General features: G+C 37.1%; 1 protein-coding gene across 5 annotated transcripts; it reads left to right on the forward strand.

The window, feature by feature from the left end:
• The first annotated feature begins 219 nt into the window (after positions 1-219).
• Positions 220-17,619, forward strand: LOC125070217 (CD109 antigen). Of its 5 annotated transcripts, none has more exons than XM_047679977.1 (34): positions 220-283; positions 431-494; positions 848-1,252; positions 1,972-2,152; positions 2,316-2,487; positions 3,107-3,219; positions 4,033-4,173; positions 4,294-4,510; positions 4,594-4,772; positions 4,954-5,100; positions 5,341-5,565; positions 5,647-5,824; positions 6,120-6,295; positions 6,427-6,537; positions 6,870-7,010; positions 7,280-7,429; positions 7,566-7,705; positions 7,951-8,114; positions 8,338-8,561; positions 9,052-9,228; positions 9,350-9,532; positions 9,934-10,170; positions 10,695-10,879; positions 11,190-11,292; positions 11,806-11,967; positions 12,188-12,289; positions 12,555-12,741; positions 12,985-13,139; positions 13,230-13,301; positions 13,429-13,590; positions 13,708-13,901; positions 14,067-14,241; positions 14,427-14,532; positions 14,692-17,619. In XM_047679977.1, exons 3-34 carry the CDS (start codon positions 873-875, stop codon positions 14,874-14,876), a joined length of 5,424 nt encoding a protein of 1,807 aa, XP_047535933.1. In that variant the 5' UTR covers positions 220-283; positions 431-494; positions 848-872; the 3' UTR covers positions 14,877-17,619. The 5 variants fall into 5 exon arrangements, with proteins under 5 accessions (XP_047535933.1, XP_047535935.1, XP_047535936.1 ...); XM_047679979.1 differs by having other exon boundaries at positions 225-283; positions 431-483; XM_047679980.1 differs by lacking the exon at positions 220-283 and having other exon boundaries at positions 303-494; positions 14,692-14,892; positions 15,512-17,619.
• The last annotated feature ends 479 nt before the right edge of the window (positions 17,620-18,098 follow it).

Consider the following 18,098-nt stretch of genomic DNA (forward strand, 5'->3'; position numbering starts at 1 on the left):
GGGCTCAGCTATTTCAAGTGATGTTTGAACGAGGCGTTGCTGTAATTGAAACATTTAGTGCTGAGTATTAACTATTATTACGTAATTCAAACACTACCAATACATAGGTACTGGTGGTTAAATTTTAAATTATTAACTAGTATGTGTAGTAGTGACTTTACTTTAAGTAAACTTCCGTTTCTTAACTACAGTTTGTTGATGTCAATTCAAATTGTCATTAACCGGGCGTGGTGCGGCTGCGTCGAACGGGTTTTGGCTTTGGTTGGATACTTTTCAGCGTGAAGTGAGTAATGTGACGGTGTAACGAACTTGTTTATATATCGTAAACAGATTTTCCCCTTTCATTTAAAAGAATTATAAGAATTACGAATATACAATTATTGTATATACCAAGATAATCCTCTAATGTGCAATGTTTGTGTTTTTATAGTGTATATTGTGCAAAAACAAAAAGCCAGGCGTTTCCATGGGCGTTAACTTCAGGTTAAGTAATTGTAAGTTATTATTGAATTAAAATTAGGGTTGATCATGTCTTGAGCTGTTTAGTAAATTCTCCAGCCATAGCTTTCAGTTAAAAATCATATTTCAAACATCACTTATAAATATTAAAAACTATGATCGTTGTTTATATCTTGTCTGAAAACTGAAACAAAACAGACATGCCGCGATTGTTGTTGTTAGTTTTACAAAAACGTAATATGCTTCGTTTATTTTAAAAGTATCTTTGCAAGTAAACTTACAATATTAAGCGTACCTGGGATTGCATTAATAAAAAATATATATTATCTAAATGATTATCAAACACATCATAATGAAGAATTTTTAATTATGTAAGATATTTTTGCAGACTAATGAAATTATAAGACTGAATTATGAATCTTAAGATTATACACATCATACCAATACTACTTCTGCAATCATGCTTAGCCCAGGATTATGGTTCACCAACATACAATCCTGATATTCAGTCGAACCCTACAAATGACTACAATACAAATGACCCAAAATATGACAGTACAAACAGAAGATACTCCAACAGAAATCAGTTTGATATAAACCAGTATGATTCCAATCGAAATCAGAATAATGATCAGAGATACAACCAATATGATACCCGGAATGATCCAACATATAATAAAAATCCATTCAGTGCTGACAATACACCAAGACCGTCATGGGATAACAGTCGTACTTATAGCACTTCTTTTAAAAGTGCCGAATTAGAGCATGAAAGTGTTATCATCAATGAAGCGTAAGTAAAATATGATATTGTTTTTAATATTAATGTATTTTATAAAAAGTAAATTATTACAAAATGAAAACTTATGTCTTTTGACATTAACAGAGATATATTCTCAAGTCAATCTTTTGTCTGTAATTAAGTTAATCAAAGATTGGTAAGCTAGCTTTTGTCTCTGTACTCAATTTTTGTATAATCTAACAGATGTTATAGTGTAAAATGTAGATCAGTGATTTATTTTATATGAACTATTATATATCTATAAGCAGAACTCTGATATTTTAAATGTAATAAATGTAGTACCAGTAATTGTACTCATAAGTTTACAATTGTTTGTCGATTTCCTATTTTTCTTATGAAATTTAATTATGTGATAGATTATATTTTTTATACTAGATAATAAATACATTGTAAGATTAGTAAAATACCTCTTACTACCAATAAACAAACACTTCAAAACTAATTATGGCAAAAAATGCTTTCTTAATATAGCTTCTGATGATGAATGAATTTTATATATAATTATTTCAATTAATCTTACTATCTTTACTCTACTACTTATTATAGTTTATGTTTATATTCTTAAGTATTGTTTTAAGATTGATGAATAATTAAACATGTTACCTATCATGGGAAGGTACTGTTATAGCTGTCTATATGTTTTCGAAATAAAAAATACATCAAATTATTTATTAAAAATAGAATATATAATAAAATCAATTTAATTGCAGCACCTACTTCATAGTTGCCTCACAAATGGTTCGGCCAGGCCAAATATATAAAATATCAGCTAATATACTGAGAGCTCGGCTCCAGATGACTATCAGAGCTTCTATATCATGCAATGGGGTGGAAATAACAGATGTTATTGAGAAAGTAAAAGAAGGAGTGCCCGAAATTCTTAATATGAGAGTAAGTACATAATTCTCTATTATAGCTTTTCTGTTTTGGTTAAGTGTAATAATCTACTGAATTAAAACTAATTTCTTGTTTAAGGATGTTTCAATACTAAGTTTCTGACTCTGCAAATTTAGATCAATTGCTCCTTATAATTGATAATGGTTTATGTATTTAGGTACCGGCCACATCAGTTCCAGGTGAATACAAATTACGTGTTGAAGGCTTGTATTTAGATGATCCATTTGGAGGACGCGCATTTGTAAATGAATCAAAATTGACGTTCTCACAAAGATTCATGACAATATTTATACAGATGGACAAGCCTGTCTATATGCAGAGTCAGACAGGTAAATTATTCATGATACAGTTGTCACTGTTAGTAATTCTATTAATCTTTTTTTATCTTTAAACTACTACATTCAAGAAAAAGCAAACATTTTTATTGCTATAGTAATTTTTCGTTCTAAATTTAAGCAGTTTATTTTAAATAGTTTGGTTCTCAACCAACAACTAATAGTTAAGTGCCAGGTTTATTTTGGGAACTAATGACTCTGAGAGTTAAAAGATGTTGTATAACTGAAAGTAAGCTAGCCAAGTGGGTTAAATTGAGGAAATACATCTTCATATACTTTCTATATTTTTCTCTTGTATTTTATTATTACATGATTATTGATTTAAAAAAAAATGGACTTAACATATTAATAATAAATGCACTTCGAAAACACGAAATCATATTCACTCAAACTATAAACAAAGATTCCATTGGTCTAGAAATACATTTTAATTATGCCTTTGAAATTATTCCCAATTGGTGATTTGCAAAATCAACAGTGACTATTGCAAAATTTACCCATCAAAAATGTTGCTCATTAAAGTCAGAGTCTTATAGAAATACTTAATTCCAGATGTATTGTTAAAATTAATCTATTATTTAATTAATAATTGTGGGATTAAATTTTATTTCAGTACGATTTCGTGTGATCCCGATAAACACAGAGCTGAAGGCGTTTGGACGAGCTATCGACGTTTTCATCCTCGATCCTAACAGACGTATCATGAAAAGATGGCTTTCAAGACAGGTGAACATATTGTTTTTCATTGTGCATCTTGTTGAGCCTACTTAAACAACTTTAACCATAAATAATTTCTTTTTACATAAAGATAATTATATTTTATCCTTATAATGTCTTGCTTGCTACTCTCACTCTAGGTCCTACTCTCAATTTTTATAATAATGTTTGAATATTAGTACTGTTTTCGATAAAGATAAAATGTCTGCAGTGTCAGTTGAACAATGAACCCATAACTTGTGTGTGTTATGTTTTTTGCAAAAGTCATGTGCCATTGTGTCTGATATTACAGTTTTGGGTCAAATTATCGTAATTCCCAAAGACAATACTGTAACAAAATATTTAATTGTAGTCTTGTCTAGTAATGATGATGACACTAATGTTTAACTCAATTTTTATAGTTGGCGATTAACATCATTGTTTGGTGGTCATTTTTGTTAGTTTTTTATACAAAGAAAGTAATGTTTCAAAGTAAATCAAGTTTATTTTATACTCGTCTTATACTTTCTACAAAATACATTAGTGTCTATTCTTTTTAATGGACTTCAATAAACAAAAGGCTTATGAATTCAGACATTCTTTTGCCTGTGAATCTTCCTCGTTAATTTTGCCGATAGCCAACAGATTTTAATGTTTTTTGTGATTTTAATTTTTTAAATAAATAAAAATCGCCCTTGACACTAATCTGTGTATACCAATCGCCTCTATAATATTTATTTATATTGAGTTAAGTTATTGAATTAAGACATTTTCCTGTGACATCCCTATATAAATACATTTTTATTTTTAATTATAAATTTAAAACATCGTTTCGATCAATAGAGCAATTTCGGAACGGTGAGCCTGCAGTATCAGCTGTCGGACCAGCCGCTTTTCGGCGAGTGGACGGTACGGGTGGAGGCACTGGGACAAGTGGAGGAAACGCAGTTCCTCGTCGAGGAGTACTATCAGACCAGATTCGAGGTGAGATTTTTGCTCTTCATTTTACTGTAAATAATAAATTATGCTTTTGAAATTAGTATCCAAATACACTTACTGGTAGATCTGAAATTATCTCATCTCACACACATTCGCCATCGGCAGGTGAACGTGACGATGCCGGCGTTCTTCTTCAACACGGAGCAGTACATCCACGGGCGGGTGATGGCCAACTACACGTCGGGCGCGCCGGTGCGCGGCAACCTCACGCTGCGCGCCACGCTGCGGCCCATCCCGCAGTACCGCCCGCTGCACTTCCGCCGCGGACAGTTCAACAACCGCGGGCCCGGCGCGCCGCTCTCCTCCCCGCAGTACACGCAAGGTGCCGCCCTCCCGCCGCGCTGCTCGCTGCTCGCTGCTCGTTACCATAGTGGCTTCCGGACTTATGGATGATTTGTTTTTTAGTTCGCCCGAACTACAATCCGTACCTCTACAACGAGTCCGGTCGTTCGCCGTACGAGTACGAGGGCCAGGTGGACGAGTACGGCCGGCCGGTCAACTACCGGCCCGGACAGCCTAATCAGATCGATCAACCGGATTGGTGGGTCGACCCGCAGAAGGTCACCCATAGAATGTTCAATTTTGTACGTTTTTCGTTTTTTATTTACATTATTTTTAAGTACCAACAAAATACTCAGTCGACTGTCTTTGAGTTATCTTTACCTGATTAATACTCCATTAATCAGGTAAAGATTGGTCAAGTTATTGTACCTGACACATTTAAGGAATTATGAACAATATGTTATGCTAATTTATTTAATACAGGATGAAAAATATCCATTCTGGATGCCGAGACCGGAATCGATCGAGCTCGCTCATCTGAATATTCAAAATTATCCCCCGTACAACACCCCCACTACATACAACTACTACAACAACCCTGACTATGATAAACTGCCGTATTTTAGATTTGTAAGTATAACATCGTATTGGTCCACAGTGTATTTAAAAAAAGCATATTGAGTTAATTTTTTAATGATAATATTATTTTACATTTTAATAATGAATATATTACTAGTTTTTCTAATTATGAGACTTAATATAATATCATACTATTATTTGTACATATCTTATTCTTTAATAATTTCATCATGTATTTACAAGATACTTCTCAGGTAAACTTTGCCTTCATAAATTTACATAACATTTCAGTTCAATGGCACATATAACTTCAAGTACCCAATGTCTGAGCTAGCTCAGTTGGTGCCCACCCTGGATGGTGTGGAAGTAATTATCACAGCATCTGTCGGTGATCCGTTCCTGGACGAGGTGATCGAGGGTTACAGTATAGCTAGGATCTTCAACTCATCACTGTCGGTCACCTTCCTCGGAGGTGAATTGCAAGTTTTCAAGCCGGCTATGCCGTTTGACGTTTATGTAAGTATTCTTATCTAGCCTACATGGTCCCTCTGCCGTGTCGCCAGTGTAAGTGCTATCAAAGTGCTATCAAACCCCCAGATGGCGGTGTCGTACCACGACGGGTCGCGGCTGCCGGCGTGGCAGGCGGCCGGCGTGTCGCTGCACGTGTCGGGCACGCTGGAGGGGCGCGGGGGGGCGCTGCAGCCGCGCCGGCCTGTGCTGCTGCCCGGACACGACGCTGTGTGGCATCTGCGGCTCGACCTATACGAACTGCTCGGTTGGTACCCGACTCTGTATACATACTTAGTATACTTAGTTCAGATTAAATAAGTTGTCCATAAATACTACGTAATATATGCAACTACTAGCTATGAAACTACCAGCGATATAAGCTGGCCTAAAACCTAAATAATATAGGATCAGACAGGGCACTCCTGGGTAGGCTAGAAAAATACCTAAATAATACTTCCATTAATTGTTATAATCTATTTTCGTAAAAAAATAACAGCAATATAATATTGCCTGTTTAACGAGTACTCAAAAGTAACGTCCCCCCCTACTCGTCCTCGTAGGTCTGGAGAAGGATCCCAACTACCGCGAGGTGTTGAACAGCGTGACGGGCATCCGGCTGAGCGCGACGCTGACGGACGCGCTGGGCGGGCGCGCGGCGGCCGACGTGCGGTTGCTGGCGCACGTCAGCCCCGACCACCACCACATACGCGTCTCTACGTCCACCACCGACGCCAAGGTACTCTTTTTCATTACAGATAATCCTAATTAGTACACAAAGTAAATAATAATATGGCAATGGGTTCCACGAGACGGACGGACGACAAAATAATGTCAGTAATTTTAATTCGTTAAATTTTTCTTGGTCAGGTTGGAGAGTACGTCATTTTCCACGTGCAGAGTAATTTTTATATGGAGACGTTTAACTACGTGCTTATGTCGAAAGGCATCATCATAACTAGCGGCCAAGAGGTCATGCAGGTAGAGTTTACTTAAATTAATACATAATTATATTTTACGTTTTCAATACATTTGTATTTTTATTATATGGAAGACATGGTTGTTGGCTGTTGTTCGCGTTTAAGGAGTCGTTCGTCAGGTGTTATTTATAAAAAAAGTAGCCGATGTTCTTCCTTGGCATTCAAGTTCGATGCATACTTATGCAGTGTCATCAAATTTAATTTAATGGTTTTGGTCATGAAAGAGCAACAAACAGACAGAGTTACTTTGAAATATATAATATTAGTATAGATGTTTTGGGTACATAAGAACTGCGTAGTAGACATATGTCAATTGTCCGCGCGTGTCCGCAGGAGGGCGTGCGCACGTTCGCCGTGAGCGTGTCGGCGGAGATGTCGCCGGTGGCCACGCTGCTGGTGTGGGCGCACCGCCGCCGCGCGCTCGTGCTGGCCGACTCGCTCACCTTCCCCGTCAACGGCGTGTCCACCAACAACGTGAGTGTGCCGCGTGTCGCTGTTCGTTACCAACAATCTAACACCGGTTTCATGAGGAATACCAAAATAAACTCGGTGACAAATATTTATAATCTGTTTCACATGTATATAACATATATATGGATTAATTATAAAAATAATAATGAAATATATTATCAATATATATCATATTACTTCAATTCGAAGAACATTATGAGTATAAACAAACAATAATGTAAAGTTTAAAATATATTCCAATGACGAATGATAACAACGACATGTGATTCCAGTTCACGGTGCACGTGAACAACCGCAAGCATCGCACGGGCGAGCGCGTCGAGGTGGCCATCTACGGCGAGCCCGGCGCGTACGTGGGGCTGTCCGGCATCGACCACGCCTTCTATACCATGCAGGCCGGCAACGAGCTCACCTACGCTAAGGTACACGTACCTTACACGTGTTTTATCCAATGGATCATCCGGATTCTTCTTTAACGCTTCTACTTTAACATATGTACATCTGCTTCAAAGATATGCTAAATAGATATGTGTATTAATCTTAAACACATATGCGCAGGTGATATCTAAGATGTCTCACTTCGATGAGGCAACGAACGGCACGTTTGCATACACTTGGCGCTCGCACTTCGGCGACGCTGACGAACTCGTGTACTTCCCCTCGCCGAGTTTCGGTATCGACGCTAACCGCACCTTTGAGTAAGTAGCACATGCTTTGCTTGCCGCTTTTTTTTCAACTATGGTTGGATCACACCAATTGCAAACATACTCTGCTATGCTACGTGCCCGCCAGAGTGTGAGCGAGAAAGTGCATTACCAGTTTGTCCCGTTAATCTTATTTTAATACGAAATAATATATAAAAATAGATTAAATATTTTTTCTCTTTATGTATTTAAGAACTGATGGATAAGTAAATGTAATCCACAATATTGCGTGTGCGCAGATTCGCCGGTTTGATAGTGATGAGCGACGTGGCGGTGTGGCGCCGGCCCAGCCTGTGCAACGCGACCATGGGCTACGCGGAGTGCCTGGACGGCGCCTGCTACCCCTTCGACAAGCACTGCGACGGGACGCCCGACTGCGCTGACAGGACCGATGAGGCTAACTGTAAGTGTTTCTATGTTGCATTTAAACTTTGCTTAATTTGTTACCTTTGCGTCGCAATGTCGCAAAGTAATTCTCTTCATTTCGCTGGATATTGATTTCAATAAGGCGAAAAAGCTATCGTCACAGAGTTTTTCAATCAGTAGTCGTGTTCGCGACGCGTAGTTTTCGATACGTTCTTTTGTGACTCCATTACATCTCAGTAATCGAACGTGTCGCACCGCAGGCAAGCACGACGACTCGTTCGAGCTGGCGCACTTCCGCAAGTTCCGCTTCAACCGCATCCTGCGGCAGTACGAGAACGTGTGGCTGTGGCGCGACGTGAACATCGGGCCGCACGGGCGCTACGTGTTCACGCTGGACGTGCCGGCCGCGCCCGCGCACTGGACGCTGTCCGCCTTCGCCATGTCGCCCGGCGCCGGCCTCGGCATGCTGGCGCGCCCGCTCACCGTGAGTCGTTGAGTCGCATTTATAAGTCAACGTGGAACTTGTCAGAGCTGGAGAATGAGACCTTGATCATTAGCCTAATATGGACTTCAAGTATTATTATTAGATCCCAATGTCGTAGCTAAAATCTCCGTGTCGAGCTAGTAAAAAGATTTGTTATGTTTCCGCCAAGAAATTCCCCTTTGCTCCGGAAAGCACAAAAAGTTTTCTGCGCCTCAACTCTTCGTTTGGATTTGCATATAAAATTTAAATACTGTGACGTATAATATTTCCAGTGCAGTTGGTTGGTCTCCCTCGAGAATGGCTGTTGTGCCCAGAATTGACAGATCTCAATCTCAGAATTTGTTTAGGAAATAAACTGTAAACATTGGTTTTTTAATTAGTATATGGACGATCTTCGTAAAATATGTACTTTTAAAATTCTCTACACCTGAGACTATTAGGAAATTCTGCAAACCAAACAACAAAAAGTTAAATGAAATGTCTTTCACAGTATGTAGGCATTTTGCCGTTCTTCATAAAAGTGGAGGGACCAGATCGCTGCAAACAGGGGGAGCAGCTCGGCCTGCGCGTTGCCGTGTTCAACTACCAGCCGCAGAACATCGAAGCCGTCGTCGTGCTCGCCTCGTCGCCGGACTACAAATTCGTGCACGTGGAGGAGAACGGAATTGTGAGCGAATGGAATTTCATTTATTATTATGGGTAACCACAGATGGGTCGGTCGGCAGAGCAGATCGACGCATCGGTTATTCTTCCGTAAACTCACCCCTCACTAAGGCGCGCGTGCGCAGGTGCGGTCGTACAACCCGCGCACGTCGTTCGGCGAGCACCAGTTCTTCGTGTACATCCTGGCGGGCGACGCGGCCGTGGTGCACGTGCCCGTGGTGGCGGCGCGCCTGGGCCGCGTGCGCGTGGACGTGCTGGCCGCCACGCTGCAGGGCACGCACCGCGCCTCCAAGTACATCGACGTCGAGGTACCCTCCTGCTTACGCTCCCGTCTCTTATGTACGCATGCAGTGGTTAAAACGATGATTCCGGGTTCAAACCCGAGCAAGCATCGCTGATTTTCCATGTGCTTATTTGATTTTGTAATTCATCTCGTCCTCGATGTATATACATCGACCAGCATTAGGGCAGCGTTAGCTTCAAAACCAGCTGTGGGACATTTAGAGGCAGTTATTTACTTTTTTATATTTATTTTAAGTAGACGCTATATTACATTAAAAACTAGTACATTACTTTTTGCTTAAAAATGTTAATACCTTTTTTATTATTTAAATCAAGAAACAAAAATCAATATGATTTATGATTTATTTTTAGAACACGATAATTAATTTATTATTATAGAATACAATGAACTGACTAACCTTTGCAGGCTGACGGTATCCCGCAATATCGACACCAATCTATACTATTGGATCTGTCGAATCGCGCCTACGTATTCCAGTACATGCACGTCAATGTGACAGAGACACCCATTATCCCGTACGAAGTAGACCGTTACTATGTGTTCGGGTCGAACAAAGCGAGAATATCTATAGTTGGTGACGTGGTTGGACCGCTCTTCCCTACCATGCCTGTTAACGCGACTAGTCTCCTCGATCTACCTATGGTGAGATTCATTCAAAATCTATATCTTTTATATTAAATAGCGTAAGCCGACTTTTGTCCCAGTGATTATGGGACGATAGCTGCTCATAAAAATTCGGTTATGGTCTCATTATTAAGAGCTCCAATTGTATATGTGTAAAAAATTTAAGAGGATTTTTGATACGAATTTACTCAATTGTTACAATTTAACAAATATTTAGTTCTAAAAAGAGGAAAAAAGGTTCGAATGTCCACAAAAATCTTTTGAATAAAGATATGGAGGAGACCCACCAGTTTAGTATAAAAGTACAACACTCACTTGCTGTTGATCGTCTTATATCTATCATCACTTCGAAAATAAATTCCTTAGACCAGAAAACAACCGGTGATAGAAAGGAAGAAAAGTTATATAAAATAAAATGAAGTTACTACTCGAATTCATGTTGAATAATATTTAAACCAAATGTATGTATATATCTTATGTTGGAATGTTTGAAACCGTTGGTGTTTGTTGTAAGTGTATACTATCAAGCAAATGTTTGACAGGATTCAGCAGAACAGAACATGTTCAGCTTCGCGGCGAATATGTACTTGACACTATACATGCGACTCATCAACCAACGCAACCGCACGCTCGAGCGCGACGCCTTCTACCACATGAACATCCTGTATCAGAGACAGCTTTCCTTCATGAAGCCAGATGGCTCCTTCAGCCTGTTTCGTAGCGACTGGTATGTACTTTCGGCATTGTTCTCGGAAGCTACTGAGTGATGTCGCGACTGCTACTCACTCAGCATTACTGAAAAAACTTTACGACGGAGGCTCTAGACTACTACTATTGATACTGGTTAAGCCAGAGGCATGCGTGGCTTTCTATATATATATATAGATATATATATATATATATATATATATATATATATATATAGAAAGCCACGCATGCCTCTGGCGTATATTGTATATATATATATACAATCTTGAATTAATGAAGTTCAAAGTAACATCTGACTCAAATAATATTTAAAATATATCTTTGTACAGGAACCAATCGGCATCGAGTGTGTGGCTGACTTCTTTCTGCGCTAAAATATTCCAAGACGCATCATTCAATGAGTGGGAGAACTTCATCTATATTGATCCTGATGTATGTTGCCGTTTACTTAATATCGAAAGCTTAAATATTTGACACAACAGACCTAACAAACAAGTATCCACGACATCTTATGAAGACAGACACAAAGTTAAATAAAGCGTAATAGGGAAACACTCCGAAACATTTTGCAAATTTTTTGTCCTAAATATGTATATGTATGGTATGACGTGGTTTATTACTTATAAAATTAGTGCGTTTAGTTGCAACGTTACTTATTTTATATGTTTTTTTTAGTACAAACAAACATGTCAGACTGAACTATTAAAGATGTTTGCTTGTTTGAAGTCAACATAGAAAAAGTCTTATCAATTTTCAATTAATTAAATCCAATAAAAAATTACCCGAAAGGCTCCTTATCGTTTAGTTTTAAATTACTAAAGTAATGGATTTAATATATATATATCATTAATCACTGATATTATATCCCTTGTTCCTTTTCGTGGGGCTCTATATGATCCACCATTCGATGTTCGACAATAATGTAATGATATAATGAATACATAGGTAATCTCAATGGCGGTATCGTGGGTGTTGGAGCACCAGCGGCCTGAGGGGGCCTTCTACGAGGTGACATGGTTGCCAGATCGCAACGCCAACAGCACTATCAACGTGCCGCTCGACTCGCAGCTTTACCGCGATGCCGGGCATCAGCTGAAAGGCCTAAAGGTACATTAGTATTTTGACCGAAGATAGTTCTAAAAATCTGTGATAATAATTAAATTACAGAATTTAATATAATATAATATTGCCAATGTGAAATTAATTATTTCAAACAATTTCAAAATATTGCACTGTCATGTTGTATGTCAATCATGATGTACTGATATTTAATTTTTGCCTAATTAAATACTTTATGCATGTAAAGTTAATTACTGTAATATAACAGGTCAACAATTCGATAATACTGCAACGGAACCTTACACTCACCGCTCAAGTGGTTATCACTCTGGAGTCAGTCAAAAACCTTAAAGACATAGGTGTGCGAGAGGTGAGTCAGACAAACTATAAAGGCTATAAAAAAATAGTATTTATAACTTATGCAGCGTTTTAAAATATCGTTTGTGATACAATATTTTAAAAGTAACACGAATAGATGTGTAACATATATATACTTATATTTAAAAATATATTAGTAAAAATGTGCTGACAGCATCATCGATCACGTTTACGGGTAATTCTACTTATACATTACCTACCTACTATATACATACATGTTTCAATTCGAATGAAATGTGAATCGGTGTGCGCGGCAGGGGCTGAGCGCGCTCGTGTCGACGGCGCAGCAGCGCGGCGTGGCGTGGCTGGAGCGCCACCTGCAGCTGCTGCACGAGTGCGGGGAGCCGCTGGCGCTGGCGCTCGTGGCCTACGCGCTCACCGCCGCCAAGGCGCCCAGCTCCGAGCACGCCTTCCGCCTGCTCAAGCGCCACCAGCGCACCGAGGGTGAGCCGCACCACGACTGACTGCCGTTTCGCACCGGCACGAAACGAGCGCACGAGCGCTGTATTCTCGAATAAAATTAATCGATAGATTTTACATCATTCATGTCTATTTTGCATAAATTAAATTATGCACTACACTAACCACAAAAACAGCAGTGCACCTTCAGGTACATTGTCTATCGTTGCCGGTGCGCGTACGAGTAGATGTATCGATCTTTTATTTTAACTTTAATATTTGATGTAGGTGGGCTAGTTTACTGGGGCAAGGAGCCAGTCCCCCAACCGCCATATAAGATGGAGAATCAGAAACCGTTCCTGTTGCCACGTTTGCCTTACAAGTACGACTCGAACAATATTGCAGCTACAGCCTACGCCCTTTTAGCTTGTATGGACCACCAGGTTGGAATACTTTAATTGAAAAAAATAATATATATATACATAAAATACGAACTTACATACCTTTAATTTAAATTATATTCGTATTTTCAGGATAACAATGAGCCGATCGTTATGTGGCTCAATTCTCAACGACTTAGAGATGGTGGCTGGGCTTCTACACAGGTATGTTTTGGTCATTGAGCTAAGGCTCATTAGACTTTCTATATAAGAATTATTTTATAAGAAATATATCGGTAAACCAATATATTTATTAAATTATTGTTTAATGGTAATAAACAACTTTCCTCAGGACACGTACATAGCTCTCCGTGCACTGATTGAATACACGAACCGCAAACGTCTGCGTGACGTGAGCTCGCTGCACGTGAGCGTGGACGCGGTGGCGCTGCACGGAGACACGCGGACGCTTCGCGTGCGTAACGACAACCTCGCCACCATGCAAACTATCGATGTAAGTGTCGTAACTGAGTTATTAAAAATTTATAATATGAAGTTTATTGCAGTTTTCCAAAGTAAACTCAAAATGAATATCTGAAGTAAGTAAGTTTGTTATTGTCGACCGCCACAGATCCCGGAGGCGTGGGGCACTGTGAAGGTGACGGCGCGCGGCGCGGGGTACGCCATCCTGCAGATGTCGGTGCAGTACAATGTGGACATCGAGCGCTTCCAGACCATGCCGCCCGAACGCTCCTTCTCTCTGCTGGCGCACGCGCACTACCACGGCCGGAACCAGTCGCACATAGAGTACCAGACGTGTGCCAGGTGAATACTTTTGTGAGGCATCAGCAGGAAATATTAAGAATAATAATTTGACATAGACATTTACTATTTTTTAATTATTCGAAACTGACTACTCTTCACGATTCATGAACTATCGATTGCCATGCGATGTGCAAAATAAGTCACTTGAGTGGTATTCCCTCCCAGTTGGACCTTGACGTCAGAGTCCCCGCGCTCGGGTATGGCGGTGCTGGAGGTGGGCATCCCCACGGGGTACATGGTGCAGCAGCAGCGGCTCGACTCATACGTGCTGTCCCGCGCGGTGCGCACGCTGCAGCGCGCCAAGTACCGCCCCGACAAGCTGCTATTTTACTTTGACTATGTGAGTATCACTTTTATCGAAATAGTGAACATATTTTTGGATTAAATGAGAACAACTTCAGTCGAACGAGAAAAAAATATTTAATGTGTACATATCACGTGTACATATTTGTACTCTCTTTTAAATTATAAAATTAATCAAACGCTTATTACATAGTAGTTACTATAACTTTTAATTTTTTTTAGTTCGATCAAGAAACGACCTGCGTGAACTTCACGATAGAGCGCTGGTACCCCGTCGCTAATATGTCGCGTTACCTGCCCATACGTGTATATGACTACTACGCTCCCGGTAAGATATCCTACATTATCGCCCGAACTCTACAAAAATTCTTAAAGTTTTACCATAATAGAAATAGAATAATAAGAATAATGTAAAAAAACCGCTAAGTTAAAATATAATTTTCGAATTCTAAAAAAGCTATCTAAACCTGACATAAATTATTCTCAGAGCGTTTCAACGAGACAATATTCGATGCGCTGCCCACATACCTTCTAAACATTTGTGAAGTGTGCGGCTCATCCCAGTGCCCATACTGCGCCATCTACAACGCTGCATCACACATCTTGGGGATACCCATACTGTTACTACTGACACTCGTGATCTTAGTAAGAAATGTACGTTTAACTACGTAGCATTGATGAATAATCGGTTAGTGTCACAAAAATGTAATCTATACAAATAGATTTAGAGCAAAATGTGTACAAAACAAAATGACGAAAAGGAAATGTTATGTGATATTATTTCTATTTTTGATATTCTAAAGTTATTGAATTAAAGTTTATTAATAATTCAAATTTACTCTCATATGAGCAGTTGTCGTTTGTTTCGTCTACATTTTGTGCAACTTCAAATGAAATGATATGTGTTTACTAGGCAATAATTGAAAATTTAAAGCTTTATTTGAATATCTCATCGTGATAAAAATACTAACCTAACATTTCGGTTACAATATTATATTACAATATGATTAACGGTTATGATATGTCAAGTATTTTGAAAACAAATGTATGGTGTTGTATGTAACAAGCTGCAACACCTGCCACGTTTATGGAATGGAATTCGTGTCAAGAATCCTTTAGTGAAGAAATTAATAAAAACCGATTGAATGCAGATGCATTTTCAGCGTAGTTCAAAATTACAACATTTTTCTAGGCTTGAACTGAGCTCATAATAATTAAACATGTCATAGTATCGTAATCATATATAATACCTGACTTTACTTGATTTGTATTCGTACTTAAACGAAATAGAAATTCTACTGTTTCAGTAACGAGAATCATTTTGCTGTTTCGGATATTCGGGTAACAATGGCTGCTACAGTAGTTCTAAAAATCACGCATTGACTAATGAATATTATACGACATAACAATATCAAATCGGAAGAGTCTTATCTGATGAAAATATATTCAACTTTAAAATATTCCGATAAGAAGTACCAAGTACTTTTAATAATTTTACTAAAGAGATATGAATCATATCGAATGCATATTCGATCAGTGAAATTTTGACGACACCGAATAATGGAATCGTAATTCTAATTATTAAAGCAAAATTAGTGTTTTTTGTTAAAGTAAATAAAAAAAATTACATACAATGATCTGAAACTGTAGTTTTGAAAATTAGCTATAATAAATATTTGAAGAATGAAAACATTCAATTAAAATAAAGCTCAAAAGATCTATTAGTATTAGTTATAAGTTCATTATGGCCAAAAATAGACCATTCAATTTGAAAGTTGACTTGTCTATTTATAAGTTATCAATGTCCAATTGAAATCACATTAGTAACATTGTAATTTTCAAAAAGTAAAATGTTATTATTTCATGCATACAAAACAATTATTATGAAATTGTCAATAACCACCGTTTAATAAGTATATTATTTATAATTACTTTATAGTAAATGGTAGCTCGTATTATATTTGAATTTAGAATTGTTTTGATAGTTATCTGCCTATTATTTTAATCTATCCCTACTTCTAGTGATGTTTAACCACATTATTTTATACGCCGTCTCCGTGTACAGTTCATAGAAGATATGTTAGAAACTTCTATGAAGATATATTCCTTAATCCATTCCAACTTAGTTATGTAGTATAATGGAGTGTTCACTAAGTTTATGATTATTTGTACGGTCTGTACCAATATTATAACCATATTTTGGCATTTATATTAGGTTTTTTTTTAATAATGACTAAAATATATCGTTTGTGGAGTAATGTACTGTTAAACCTATTTAATAGTTCTTTGATTTATAAACATGGAACCTAATTACAGTAGATTTTATTTTCAGGGTGTTCATATTTTTCTCGAAGAATGATTTATTATTCACTTCACTTTATGTTTGACTTTTCTTATCTGACAGTACTTTGCTAAATAAAATATATTGAGTAACGAAAGACAATATTCATATTATATTTATTTTTTATTTTGTCTATTAATAGATACATATCTTGTAAATAAATATAATTTTGTGCTATTAATTAACAACCAAATAATGTACTAATTCTTAAAAACCTTTAGTCGATTGTAATACTTATTTCTTCATATTATATACATATCACTGATGATAAATCGATCATGTCAGACATATCACCCAGTGCAAAGTTTAAATAATAAAATTGTAACTTCTTTATATAAAATTTAACTTTTGGAAGCTGAGATTATTAACTTATCACATATGTGCAGCTTCTAATCAATATTTTTATCTCGCAAATGAAACAAACTAACTGACAAACGAACATTGCAAGTTAAAATAAAAGCTTTTAAATCAAGTTCAATTGCATTAAATGCAGCCTTGCCCTAAAATATCTACAAATTTATATATTAAGGCAAAATGCAATCAAATAATATGTGTATATATAATAGAAATATATTTTTCATCTAGATTAAGACAAGCTATTCTGAATTTTGTATATTTTTTGTTATATAAATTGATTATTGAATCACTGCAAAGCTTACAACAATGTCAATCAGAATGCCTTATTCGTCAAAGACAATACAGAAGTGGATACTTTAAATAGAACCATTTTATATACTTTTTTAATGTATTTTTGCTTATAAGAATCTCATATATATTTAAAGTATGACAATTTGGCAATACATAAATTTGTTTGGCCATTGCCTTTCTTGAATGTACAAATTTAAAATTACCGTCCAGAGTATATGATTATAAAAACAAATGCTGTATTTATGAATCTCGTAGACATTATAAGTTTCATTACTTAATTAGTTTCCGTCCAAAATTACCAATGACTGATTTTTATTTTTACTTTTCTATGTATGTTCTTGTGTGTATCATAAGTTTTAACCCAACTTAAGTGTAATTAGTGTAGAATGAAAATATTGTCTCTACATAGATTTATTTCAATAAAAACCTTCAAAAAATAAGTGCTTTTCTTTTTTATATATCATTTAACAATTGGATATTTTATTAATGTACTTATGTATTATTTCCAAATTTTTTATTTGTGGTTCTTTAAAAAAAACTTCTTTTTTTTTAAATTTAATATAGAAAAGCAGACATATTCCAAAAAAAATACCTGTTCCAGGATATACTATAATACTGGATAGGTTGGATTAATGGGTGTTTGATTACCCGGTTATCTAAGAAAAAAGGAGGATTATGATTTTGACTGGTATATAGATATGTCCATCTGTTCTCTCATAATTTCTAAACAACTGTACATAATTTGAGAAATGTGGTATGGATGAAAGCAAAAATAGTCAAAGTCAAAAATCTTTATTCAATATAGAAGTGTTTACACTTGCTTATGATAGTCAAAAATCTACCACCGGTTCGGAATTTAACACCTCGGACCTGAGAAGAACCTCAGCGGGATATTTTTTTTTTGT

This window comes from Vanessa atalanta, chromosome 17 (assembly GCF_905147765.1).
Source record: "Vanessa atalanta chromosome 17, ilVanAtal1.2, whole genome shotgun sequence".
Classification (NCBI taxonomy): Eukaryota; Metazoa; Arthropoda; class Insecta; order Lepidoptera; family Nymphalidae; genus Vanessa; species Vanessa atalanta.

What these genes read in the sequence shown, in the direction of transcription:
- LOC125070217 (XM_047679977.1), top strand. Translation starts at nt 873, where the DNA reads ATGAATCTTAAGATTATACACATCATACCAATACTACTTCTGCAATCA. An exon ending in ACTATCAGACCAGATTCGAG is followed by an intron (nt 4,174 to 4,293) that starts GTGAGATTTTTG and finishes CGCCATCGGCAG; the next exon opens with GTGAACGTGACGATGCCGGC. An exon ending in TCATCTATATTGATCCTGAT is followed by an intron (nt 11,293 to 11,805) that starts GTATGTTGCCGT and finishes ATGAATACATAG; the next exon opens with GTAATCTCAATGGCGGTATC.